The sequence below is a fragment of the Equus caballus genome, chromosome 15, assembly GCF_041296265.1.
Source record: "Equus caballus isolate H_3958 breed thoroughbred chromosome 15, TB-T2T, whole genome shotgun sequence".
In the NCBI taxonomy this organism is placed as follows: domain Eukaryota; kingdom Metazoa; phylum Chordata; class Mammalia; order Perissodactyla; family Equidae; genus Equus; species Equus caballus.
In genome coordinates, this window is record NC_091698.1 from 94902455 (window position 1) to 94915964 (window position 13510).

Consider the following 13510-nt stretch of genomic DNA (forward strand, 5'->3'; position numbering starts at 1 on the left):
TAGAAAGGGGGGGAAAGTTAAGCTAAGAAAATAATAAAGCATCAAGTGCTTTCTGTGAATAATGCAATTAGGCTAAAAGATTTAGTTGTGTTTAATTTATTCTCCTTTTAAGCATTCTTTGTAATTCTGTATTGCTCTTGAGGAACTTTTTGATTAAATGCATGTCAGTTTTCAGCAGCTGAACCGAAATCAAATGAGCCTTTATCAATTTAGTTACCCAACCTCATACAGCTTTCACCTTAATGCTCTGAGGTATCTGGTAATTTTATATATAGAGAGAGAAGTAAAGTATCATAACGTTTCTAAGAAATAACAAATGCCAAATTAATAAAGCTTTGTTCTATTATTAACATTATGTTTTGTTGGTGGTGGTTATACGAATGACTTTCCTCTTTCAGATAATGACAGATACTTGTTTGGCACATTTTGTACCTTTTGATTCATAGTTATCTTTTTATTGTTTCTTAAATCAAGATTTAGATGAAGCTCACAAGAATGAACATTTTGAAAAATTAGTCCATTGATGAATTTAGTTGATTTCCGAAACATTGCACATTTTCATTAATAATTGAAATAAAATATGACATGATATTTTTACATTTATAAAATTCTGACAGAATTTACACTTCTCTCTCCTTCCCTGCCCCAAGTTCTAATACTAAAGATTTGGTTCTGGTCTAATAAATAGTATACTTAGCACGCAGAAGACATTGAATAAATGTGAACTCAATCTCAGCAGTGGAAGGAGAGGGAACATCAGGAGTTCAGCTACCTCTTTTTCAAAGGAAAAGAAATTTCTGTTGACAATGTTCATAACGTTTACTTTAGGAAGTTAGGAAAATTTAGTGGGCATAAAATAACAAAGGCATGAAAGTAACTGAATCCAGCAGTTGATTTCAATCATATCGCTTACATTATTCAGAAAACTTACCTAAAACTTCTTTTTCCTTTGTTGCATTTTCAAAATTCGCTGGAGTTCTAGACATCACATTTGTGAAATGAGCATAGTCCTAGTACCTGTCTCATGGGCTGTTGGGATTATTAAATGACAGAATGTATGTAAAGCGCTTAACGGTGCCTGATACCTGGAAAGTACCATGTAAAAATTAGTATCTTGAAGAAAAGGTCAACTGGAGAATTTAGATGATTATTTCATATTTAATGTCTAAAATAACTCATGTATTTGATGTTCATTGAATGTTTTTTGAATGACAGCATGCGAATAGGTTTTGTTATTCTATTGATAAGAAAAGAAGGATATATTAGAGTGTGAGCTCCTTAAGGACAGAAAATGTTTCATTTCCGTATCCTCAGCCTATAGTAGCGGGCACAGTACATTTGTTGACTACGTAGCCCCCGATGGCTGTGAGCTGGCCGTATGCTATGTCGGGGTCCAACTAGGTTCATCTGAGCGTAAATGCCAAGCTTATTTCTGAGGCTTGAGTAACCCTCTTCTGAATCGGCTCTTCTCTCTTTCCCTTCATAGTGGAGGCAGTGCTGACCTCGGTGGGCCAGGGGACCCACTCCAGGTCCTCGAAGGTGTTGTTGCAGCTGTCCGTGCGAGTGTGGACAAAGGGTAAGACGGGAACAACTCTGTGTATCTCATTAATGGCTTTCCTCAGAGTCTTGGAATTACTTTTAATATCCCTATTTATGAAGCTCCCAAGGCTAAGCAACATTTCTAGGCGTTTCTGAAGAAAGAGCCGAGGATTTTCTGTATAACTGAAGAGTGGCTGTGCACGTGGAGACTTGGATTCCCCAGCTGTATGCTTGCCTGTCAGCTCTAGCAGGGCATTCACCTCTCCCTGAGCCCCGTGTGCCTTGCAGAGCACGCTCTTGTCTTAGCCCCTTCCTAGGGGGGCCGGGGAGGGGAACTGCTTCGAGCTTCTTGGGGGAGAAGGGATTCACATCCCCAAGAGGGTAACTGTGCTGATTTGCTTGGAAAATCCTAGAGTGTATATATTATGCTGTTTTTTACACAGCTTCTTATGTCTTCTGTCTTTTCTGAGTGCTGAGAGTGTACGGGCTTCATTAAGTCTATAAAGGCACGTTTCTGATGCCATTTTTTGAAAGACTTTTCTCAATGTGGTGCAAGGGTAGCAATAGGAATAATAGCAAGAGCAAATTAACAGTTGTGTACTTCCCAGAATTTACAAAGATCTTCATATGTCTAATAGCCAGGTCAGCCTGTAAGGCCTCACCCCAATTTTCTCTTTTTAATAGAAAATATTATATAATAATAATAAAGATGTGTTTGAGAAAATTCAGCATACTTCCATTCAGTAATATAATTGTTTTTATTTGCATATTACCTTCTAGTTATTGTTCAGTACACATACATTTTTGTATAGTTTTAATCAAAATCTATGAACACTTTTATTTTCTTTTATTTACTTGCTATTATAACTCTTTCTATTTATCTTTGTAGATTTAATGATTATTATTATTTTTATTATTATTAGGTGAGGAATATTGGCCCTGAGCTAACATCTGTTGCTGATCTTCCTCTTTTTGCTTGAGGAAGATGGTTGCTGAGCTAAAACATCTGTGCCAGTCTTCCTCTATTTTGTATGTGGGATGCTGCCACAGCAGGGCTTGATGAGTGGTGTGTAGGTCTGTGCCTGGGATCCGAACCTGTGAACCCTCTGCCAAAGTGGAGCACGCGAACTTAACCACTACACCACCAGGCCAGCCCCTAATGATTATTATTTTTGATGGCTGTATATGTTGTTGCCATTTTCAGATGAGGATAGAAAGCCTCAGAGAGAGAAATTGACTTTTCCCAGAGTCATAGACCTGGAAATAGACCCAGGATTCCACTCTGGCTCTAAATCGTAGTTCATCTCCCAGATGCCTTTATAGTTTATTTCCACACATTGCTGTGTGCCCACGGTCTGAGTGAAAGAATAAAGGATACGCCATAGAGGTGAATGGGGAAAAGCATTGCAAGCAAGACCCTCTGCTTGCTCTGCCTTTTCCCTTGCACAGTTCTCTAAACCCCTCTCCTGTGGTCTTTAAGTAGTAAGGCAGCTACAGCAGTGGCTAATTTAGGCCTCTTATTCTAAAGAGAAATTTATTTATTTTCTGCTCATTTACTGTGGGCCATGCTCTGTCCTAAGTCATGAGGAATTAGATATTCGTAAGAAATAACCTCCAACCCCAAGGAGCTCAGAGTCTTGCAGGAGAGACCAGCTTGCCCATAGCCCTACTTACTATACTATGGAATAGTAAGTTCTATGCAGAAAGCAAGGTGGAGGGAGTGGTTTATTCTGCCTAGGGAAGTCAGGGCAGAATACACAAGGGGTGACCTTGGCTCTGGCCTATGAAGTAAGAGTCTGTTAGAAGGAGGAGGTGGGTAAGGGTATTCCAGGCTGAGGTAACTGCCTGAGCAGCTGCAGATGCATCAGATAGCAGAGCAGGCAGAGAGATGCTGCATGGGAAACACTCAGCCACTTTCTAGAGGATACGTCTAACTGCTGCTGTTCTAATCACAGCCGTCAGTTCTCAGGCAGCGGCTCCCTGGTGAGCTGCTGTCGGCAGGGCCGCTGCTTTCAGGTGATGCTGACCTGGCCCCTGGCCCCATGTGATGAAAGGGATCTTAACAAGCACTGCGTTAATCCCCTTGCAGTAGGGTCCCTCAGTCTTGTCCCACTGGAGACATCTCAAGGAGATTAGAAGGCAGTGTTTTTCTTAGTGAAGTTCCAGCCAAATATACAGAAGAATGCAACTTGGGTCTCTTGAATGCAGACTGTTTTTTTAAGCTTTGGTTTCCAAAGGGAAGACATTGGGGAATGGAGAACCAGAATAAGATCCTACTTCTTATTCCAGAGACACAGAATAACAAAAGCTTCTTAACAAAAAAAAGAGAGAGAGAAACTTCAGTGAAAAAAAGAACAAAAGGAAGAAAGACAAAGTCATAACGTTTATTTCCGGCAAGTGTTTTTTGAATCCACAGGGTTAAATCTGATACCCTTGGCTTCAATTCCCCTTTTCAACAGTGTGCCTGGCAGAGTCACACGGGGGAGACTGTTTTCCAGATAGTTCCCATGGAGTGACGTGGGGATTCAGGCCCTTTTAAAGTAACCCTCTCAGGTCACTCACTCATTACTTGGCCTGACAAGATTGCCTACCCTCTAGGGGGCCATGTGAGGCCTCTGTGCCCCTCCCCCTCCCTCTTGGTGACATAACAAGCCTCCCTCAATCCCAGCTCTGTGACTTGAACATCCACTGCCCTCGGTGGATGTGTTTAGATTGTCAGCCACCTCTCTTCGTACACATTGTCAGCTATCTTTCAAACACACACACGCACACACACACTCTCACGTGCTCTCTTAGGTTAGGCATACACCATCCCATAATATTCCTGGCAGGGACATTGCATAGAAAAGTAAGAATTTGGATGTGTGTATTAATGGCTACCACCAAGTGTTTGGTTTTGTGTTTACGTTTTAGACAGTTTATGCCATTATCAGCATGTCCTCCTTGCCTTTTTTTATTGGTATGGATATCACTTGCCTTTTAACTGCGGCTCCTGCCTCGCCCGTAAAGGCCCTTTTCTCTCTTCTTTTACCTGTGCAGAATGTAAGTCACATAAAACAGCACCATCTAGACAGGCCACCAGTGGCGCCTCCAGCCGCTTGCAAGGACAGCCTTCCTTTTCAGTTTGATCACATTCTTGCCTCCAGACATCAGGGTTAAGTATTCTAGGGATTTGAAAGAGTGTCAAAAACCTGTTATAATGTCTACAATTAAAGATGAGATTAAGGTAATTAATAATTCAGAGACTCATGCATATTAAGTTTATTTTATGCATGTGTATGCTGTCTCCCATTATTTAAGTATGCCTATAATATCATGTTTTGAGAATATAATCTATATTTCTAGTTTGCGTAAGAATTAGTTCGTTAGTTTGCTTAAGAAAAATATTTTTTAATTCAATAACTAAAATAATAATGTTCTAAAATAATATATTCATTAAACCTGAAATTAAGAAAATACCATCACACATTTAAGAAACAAAAAACTTATGAACACCTGTTCCTCTGTGCCAAGACCTTGGAAAGGGCTGTTCAGCAGCTCCATCCTCCAGACAACCCTGTCATACAGACACTATTACAGATTAGGAATGAAGCTCAGATGAAGCTTACCTCCCCGACGTAAGGATGTGCTGTGAATTTCTCTACCATATTTCATTGCCTTCTGATGTTACAGAGCCAGCAATGGACAGTAAGGTGTGCTTCCAGAACATCACTGTGCATAGGACTTGCCTGGGATCTTATTAAAATATAGATTTTACTTGAGTAGATCTGGGTAGGGCCTACAATTCTGCCTTTCTAACCAGCTCCCAAGTGCCAGCTAGTCCGTGGACTGACCTTTGAGTAGAAAGGTGTTAAGGCCTTACTACCAGCAGCTTTCCTACCTCTTCCAGCTGCTTCTCTCTGCCTTCGCCTTACTTCCTTTTCTACTCCCTGTCTTCACACACCTTTAAAAAATTTTCCTAACAGGAATGACCCACAAGCATGAATCAGTATATTAGTGATTCTCAAGAGGATGTACAGAATTAAATCCACTCAGAAAACAGAAAGTTAATGAGGAATTCTTCTGTGCACTCTTCAAAAAGGAAAAAAGGTTTCCTTCAAAACTATTGAGTATTTAAGGAGTTTTCGTTTGTGTATTTAAAGAGCTACTTAATCACAGTAGCAGCTTCCGCTGTCTTAAAGCTTCAAGTATATCGAACAGTGTCAGATCATTCAGACTTCATTGAACTCTGGTATTACTTTAGGATTTCACATTACTTTTAAAGCACAGAAAAGACAAAGAAAGAAAAAAAGAAAGAAACCCACTAGAGCAAATTGAATCTGATTTCTTCTTACTCTTCATGCTCTGTGAGGCAAAGTAAATCATCAGATGTTCTCTAAGCACACACAGTGTATGAGCATTATGTTCTGTAACACTGAACCCTGCTGGAAGTTGTGGTCACCAACCAGGGTGGCAGTTCCACTCTACCTCTGCAGGGTTTCTTGGGACCACGTCAGACTGTGTTTATGACTTCACAGCCGCCATGTCTGTCTTGTTACAATAAGATGTGTCCATGCTTTTACTGAGAAAGGGACCTCACGAAGATATTCTGGATTAGCATATATTTGAGAGCAGTCACAAAGTGCTTACTAGTCTGTATCAAAAGCTAAGATTTGAAATAGGAATTGTTTGCACACCAAAATTATTGCCTTTCTAGAAATTTTTAAAAATATAACTTGATTATGATAATTATTTGAAAAAAATCACACTTGTTATACTACTGCAATGCCATTAATACATTATGCATTCATTTGTTTGCAGTTCTGTCTTACTCCTTGCCAGTTGTCCCAGTTATTTCTTGGGAGCTGATAAGTAGAAGACATTATTTTGGGAAATATCTGCCCTTCCAGCTCCATTTGTAGCAAGGAAAGTGTGCACGGTGTCTGGATCAGTTCATTAACTGAGTTAAGGGGTCTATGTAGATTCTGAGCATTTGTGTCTCTCGCTGTTGGCTCACTTACATTTCCTTGCTTGCCCCTCCCTTCCTCTTCTCCCTCTCCTTTCCTTAATCTAGCCTAGCATCGTACAGAGGAGAGCTTGCGAACTCATTTCCTGCTGAGGCCAGGCAGGTAATGGAAATGAGCAAAGTGGACTGGGGTTAGGAAGGTTGGGAGCAGTGGAGGCTGAAGGGAACTCGAGAGCCTGCGCAGGCCTTGTCAAAAGGAGGCAGCCGCAACTGTGTCCTTATCTTCCAACTTTTAAAGGGGAACTGGGAAATTCTGGTTGTGTGTAAAATTTTTTAAATTTTGAAACATTGGCATATACGTGCAAGCCAACACAAAAATTTCTCTGCCAGTTTATAACTTCTGTATAGAAGATTGGACAAATTGACCTTATGTTCCCTTCAGGCGTTCAAATTTTCTATGACATTTGTATTTATAAGAAATTGCAAAGGTTTGTGTTTTTCTTGTTTGAAAAAGCCTTTCCTTCCCCCATTCTCAAGAATAATTTTATTTCATGTAGTGCACCATGATTTATAGATTACTTTTCATATTTACTGTCTCTTTTAGTATACCTTAAACCATTTAAATTTAAGGTTGGGTTATCTGTGTATGTTATCTATATATGTATGTATGTATGTATGGTTATCTATGTATATATGTTGCAGGCAGAAGCTCAAAACTCTTTTACCAAGGATTACCTAATATTATTCTCAAGCTCTCTTTTTGCTTTAATTTAATAATTGCCTTTATTTGGTTGACATTTCTCTTCCATTCTTTTATATTTTGTGAATGTCCTCTCATGCTCCGTTACATAATAGAAGATCACATTCTCAAATTAATCTTCTAATGAACATATTTTTGTCGTCATTGTCGTGCTGTTATTCTTTCTGTTAATAGAGCTACTTGTATATTTCAGATGACTCCTTATCTTTTGGGCCAAAACCGATTATGTGAATGTGTGCATGTTTCCTTTAGTAGTTACTACTATAAGTATTGTACTAAATTACCCTGTGCAGTATAATGACCTCCTCCACAGAAAGTCCTTGTTATAGGGAAAAGGTGGAAGCAAATATCTATGTATTTACAGTGACACTATGAGAGATTTTTCCCTTTTTATCTATGGTATAACTTTTAAAAATCATCTGTATAACTTTTATAATAAGTAAATATGTTTTGAAATAATGTTCTCTTTTTGTTCCTAAGCTTACTAAATCTTCTCCTTGCCTTCATAAAATACTGTAAAAATGGAATCACTTTCCATCTTCCCATTCTGGTTTTTTACGTTATGAAAGCCATAATTGGTTATTTTTCACCCACCTATTTATTTTGAAAAATTTTGAAACACAGAAAAGTTGCAAGGATAGAAAAAATAAGACCTATGCACTCTTCCCCTTGATTTACCAATTGTTAACTTTTTATCAGAATTCTTGTAGTCTCTCTGTTTTCCTCTCTCTGTCTCTGTGTATATATGTCTATTTGCTGAATCCTGAGAGTGACTTTGAATTTTAAAAACTCAAGCTGAGATCAGAATGTAAACTATTTTGCAGCTAAGAACTTCAGGAGCCAGTGTCTAGTCAGCGTCCTCGGCAGAGTTTCCTAAGAGCTACCTTTCCTTTCTCTGTAGGCTCACTGAGCACCAATATTCACATGGAAATAGAGTGAAGCTCACCTAGAACATGGTGCTTCTAGAACACAGTGTTTCTGTTTTAGGAATGTGTTCTCATAATTTTATTATGTATTTGGACTATCAACCAAGAGTTAGAGCAGATCCCTCCAAAATATCAAATTTTATCAACCGCACAGTAAGTTCTAATGTAAAAGGAATCTAACTCCATTTAATGACTTGGGCAGCATTGTAATAATAATCTTTCTATAGCACATCAGTATCTGAATGATTTTGATCTACTGCCGCAGTGTTCTGGAATATGCCCCCATTTGGTTCAGTAGCATTGTGTAGTAATTGACAAGGCAGTGAGATAGTCCAAGTTCAGATATTGGCTCCAGTAGTGCTGTGAACTTGGACAAGTTATTAAACCTCTCTATGATTGTCTCCTCATTACAAATTGGAATTGGTAACAGAATACATAAGAAAGATAGTTTTGAAGTGATATAGTTCACGGCACATAGTAAGCTTTCATAAGTTGTTATTATTAATATTGTTTTCATTCCTGTTCACCATATTGAGGTCTTGGGTTATTGTTATAACTTCCAGGGGTCATCATGACTCCAGCTTCTTCCTGTTTTAGCTCATCCTACTCTCCCACAACATGGCACTTGGGTGACAGGGTCAAAAAATCAGCTTCATATTATGTGAAATTGGCTTAGACTCAAGGCCAAAAATGTGTTTTAAATTCTTTTCCTCCTGACTTATATTTGATTTGACTGCTGCAGGCCTGAGCCGGCCCCAGCCTGCACATTTCTTTAATCACTCACATGATTATCATGTTTCACTTCTCAGAAATCCTCCGTCATTCCCATTCCATACAAACAAGACCAAATGTCCTCAATATTAATGGTTGCCACTAACTGAAGTACTTAGCTGTGTGCCAGATAGTGTATTATGTACCTTAAATGTATTATTTTATTTTTTGTGTTTGTTTAATTCTCAACAACCCCGTGAGTAAGGGGTTGTTATCCATCTCAAATTTACAAATAAGGAAAATGAGGCTCAGAACAGTTATGTGACTTCTTGGTCAATGTAACACTGTCTGGGAGCTGAATCTGGGTCTGACAACTGTAAGTCCTGTTTCAAAGCATGAAACTGCACTACCTTTTCAGCCTTGTGTGCAGGCACTTGGCGTCCAGGTGAGGAGACCTGTCCTACCTTAACTCTCCCCTCTAACTTACCAGCCACACATCCTTGCTTTAGTCTCTCTGTGGACATGCAATGTGCTGTGAAATCTTTCGCCTTTTTTCTTACTGTTCTCTTTGTCTGGATTATATTTTCCCCACCTTTAATTTATATACATCCCATTTATCCTTTATGATCCTCTTCAGATGCCTTGTCCTCTTTGAAGCCTTCCCTGATTCAACTCATTCTTCCTCCAAAACAATTGTTCAAATTTATATTATATTGGCAATTTGGAGAATAGTCACTTTTAAAGAGTTTCTGTTCCATTGTGTTATTAGTTCTCTGAAGCAGAGACCATATAATTTTTCATCTCTGTATCATCAAGTACAAACTAGTGCTCTGATGATGGTGATAATAATAATGATGATGATTATGATGTTGATGGTTACTATTTATTGAGTACTTGCTCTGTGTCACATACTATGCCCTGTGCTTTATATACATTATCTTGGTTTCACGGACTCCAAGAGACACACTTTCAGGACCTTTGTCTACTTAACTATAAAATGGGAATGATGACATTCATGATTTTTTTTCCCATCACCATATATATGCACCTCTTTACTCCTTTTGCCCACACCCCCACCCCCTTCCCTTCCAGTGCACACTAATCTGTTCTCTTTGTCCCTGTGTTTATCTTTCGCATATGAGTGAAATCATATGGTATTTGTCTGTCTCTGTCTGGCTTATTTCACTTAACGTGATAACCCTCAAGGTCCATCCATGTTGTTGCAAGTGGGACAGTTTTGTGTTTTTTGTGACTGAATAGTATTCCATTTGTGTGTGTGTGTGTGTGTGTATGTGTGTATACACTACACATACCACATCTTCTTTATCCATTCATCAGTCAGTAGGCACTTGGGTTGCTTCCACATCCTGGGTCTTATGAATAGTGCTGCAGTGAACATAGGGGGGCATGAATCTCTTTGTATTGTTGATTTCAAGTTCTTTGGGTAAATACCCAGTAGTGGGATAGCTGGATCATGTGGTATTTCCCTTTGTACTGTTTTGAGAAATCTCCATACTGGTTACCATAGTGGCTGCACGAGTTTGTATTCCCACCATCAGTGTGTGTGAGGGTTCCCTTTTCTCCATGACATTCATGATTTTTGTCCAGAGTTGTTAGGAAAGGATGAGGCCAGGAATCACAGGTCCATCAGATTCCCAAAAAAATGCTCTTTCCACCACATGATACAGTCTGTTTACTTTGCACATAGTATATATCCAGGAAATATTTGTGGCATTCTACCTTTTTGTACTCCAATTTACCATTTCTAATACTCCTTAAGAAGGACACTCATAGGTAAAACTAACAAATGACTTCATAAATTTAGGAAATGCTTAAGCCAGTTGTCCACAATGTTTTGTAATTTCTTTTTTCCTAAATACAAATAGTGTATTCTGTTTTTTAATTTAAATTGCCATAAAATTGTGTTGGCAACTATATTATGGAATGCATACTAAGAGATCTACTTGGTGACATTGTAGAATTCTTTTCTTCTCAGGAGTTTAAAAAACTTTCTTGTGGTCTTATTAAACAATGGAATTTGGTCTAGATGATTTATTTCTGGAAGCCTCTTAAGGATCTGGTTACAACAAAACCTGTGTAACTCAGTACTTTAGCATGGATCTCCAGGGCCTTCTGGGAGCGAGGCTGCTCTCTGAGGAACCCCTCAACAGTCGTTGATGATAATTCATTGCCATCATCATCAAATAAGTTGTTTTCCTGAGATAGTCCATTTGCAGTTACAAGAGAAGAGATTCTAATACTGGACAGAAAGTTGTACAAAATGTCCCCTTCCCTGACTCCTTTTAGACTTCACCTTTCTTTAATAACCAAGCGTTCCTATTTTATCTTTGGAGTAGTATAAAATTTGGTACTCTTAACTGCGTGTTGAAAATCTATCACAGAGAAAAGCGGTAGAAGGAACATGGGCTTTGGGGCCATATTGCAGTATTATAGATGTTGGGGGCATATCATATCACTTCCATGAAGCCTATTTCCTCATCTGTAAAATGGGATTTACATGCAGAGCATGGTGACTATGGTTAACAATACTATATTGCGTATCTGAAAGTTACTAGAAAGTAGGTCTTAACAGTTCTCATCTTAAGAAAAAAAAATTTTGTAACTGTCTCAAGGTGGTGGGTGTTAACTAAACTTGTAATCATTTCACAGTACATACATCTATCAAATCATTATGTTGTACACTTAAACTAATAATATATGGCAATTATATCTCAATAAAGATGGAAGATAATTTTTAAATAAAGTGGAATTTTTAATATCTACTTTGCATAGTTATTATCAACTAGTGATAGTTTATATAAAATTACTAGAATGATGTCTGGCATTATTAGCATCATTAATAAAAATAAGCCATGCTACTTATTAAACTTGTGTAAGAAATAGAGTAGCTAAGGATATGTTAATTAATGATTACTTTTTATCTGCTTTATGTAACTCATTTTAATATGATACTGTTTTAAAATTACATTCCTTTTACATAGTTTTATATACCTGATATGGTTTACTATAAGCCATTTAAAACCTAAATTTTTCCTCTCAATAGGAAAAAAATAAAGTCACTCAACAAACAAGTGTATATAGGTTAATCACCACATCCGGTTCCTGGAAGAAGAAAGGACTTAGGCGTTTTTCGCTAACCCTTGATTCTGGCCTGCAGGGAAGAGCTGGTTTCCTCTGAGGACCTGCTGGAGTGGCTGCGGCCTTTCTGTGCTGATGACTCCCTGCCCGTGAGGCCCCGCATTCACGTGCTGCAGATCTTGGAACAGTCGTTTCACCTGAATGAGGAGGACGGCAAGCTCCTCGTGTTCTTTAGAACAGAAGCCATTCTCAAAGCCGCTTGGCCCCAGAGACAGGTAAGGGAACATCTGACTTGTTACTGAATATTTTCCCTATTAACAATGATTAGAGGTCATTTCTTGATTACTTTAAACTACTTTCAAGTGAATAATCAGCTTGCTAATGCAAACGTTCCGATATGTTCATCAGTCCAGCTATCTAGTGGTTACGACAGTTTGTTTTTATTTTTCCGTATGTTTGAATATGCATATGCCTAGTAGATGATATCTCGCTCACCTAATGTGTGTATCATTTTTCTCTTCATAGGATATAGTCAGGATTTTTCACAGCATCATTTAATTATGGTGGCTCACCCTTCCCTGGAGAAATACAGATCTAAATGGAAATGCAGTGTGCAGTTGAGCTAATTCATTTCTTTCATGCTCTGCCCAGGCGCTCAGATACCCTCTCTTCTGTACCCAGATAGACATAATGTAGCAGACACACAAGAGCGTGGTTTCTCCATACCATCCTTCTCCAGTCCATCTTCTCTGGAACCTTTCCTCATCATTTCAAACCTAATTGAACCTAGAATTCCACACATTTGAGCTTTAATTATTTTTTTATTATTATTATTAAAACTTTTGTCTCCCCACTACCATGAAAACTTGGAAGCCCTGGGGGATGTGCTTATCGTCTTTTGAATCCCTGTAAGTATGTTGTGCATATACTCAGAGCTCAACTGCTTGTTGATTGAATAAGTTGGAATGCTAATTCCTAAGTCAGGAATAAGCTGGCTGTCGAAGTTTGGCTCAAATTCTAAACTGATGCGTCCTAAAGACATAGTATCTAAGAGTCTGTAACCTCCATCAAGTGCTTTAGCATGCAGAATAGAGCATAGAAAATAAAAGTTAGAAAATAAGACTTCCCAGATAATCTAATTTGCAAAAAAGAGTTTCCTGGAAGTCTGACTCCAACTTGATTTACCTTCTGATTTTAAAGTTTTATTTTATAATTTATATTTATATCCTTATTACTACATTTAAATAACAATGAATTCCATTTTTAAAAAATGAATCAAATGTTAATATCTTGAGATTCATCTCAGAGCATTTTCATAATTACCTTACATATTCTTATTTCCTTCTATGAGATAAATAGGTAAATATTATCTATTTTTCAGAGTTAGAGAATTTGAGATTCTAAAAAGACTTATGAAGATTCTCTAATATTGCCAAACTGCTGAAATGAATTGTATTAAAAGTTGCTAATATCTGAATAATACTCTCTCTGAGGCACTATGACCTTTCCAACCTACTTAGTTTCAACATT

At 38.2% G+C, this 13510-nt stretch overlaps 1 protein-coding gene across 1 annotated transcript in view; it reads left to right on the forward strand.

Annotated features, from left to right (window-relative positions):
* Positions 1 to 13510, forward strand: part of NBAS (NBAS subunit of NRZ tethering complex) — a 331876-nt gene that overhangs the window by 282150 nt on the left and 36216 nt on the right. The window contains exons 47-48 of the mRNA XM_014731302.3: positions 1487 to 1576; positions 12060 to 12255. Coding sequence (XP_014586788.2) covers positions 1487 to 1576; positions 12060 to 12255 — 286 coding nt within the window. The remainder of the gene's footprint in view (positions 1 to 1486; positions 1577 to 12059; positions 12256 to 13510) is intronic.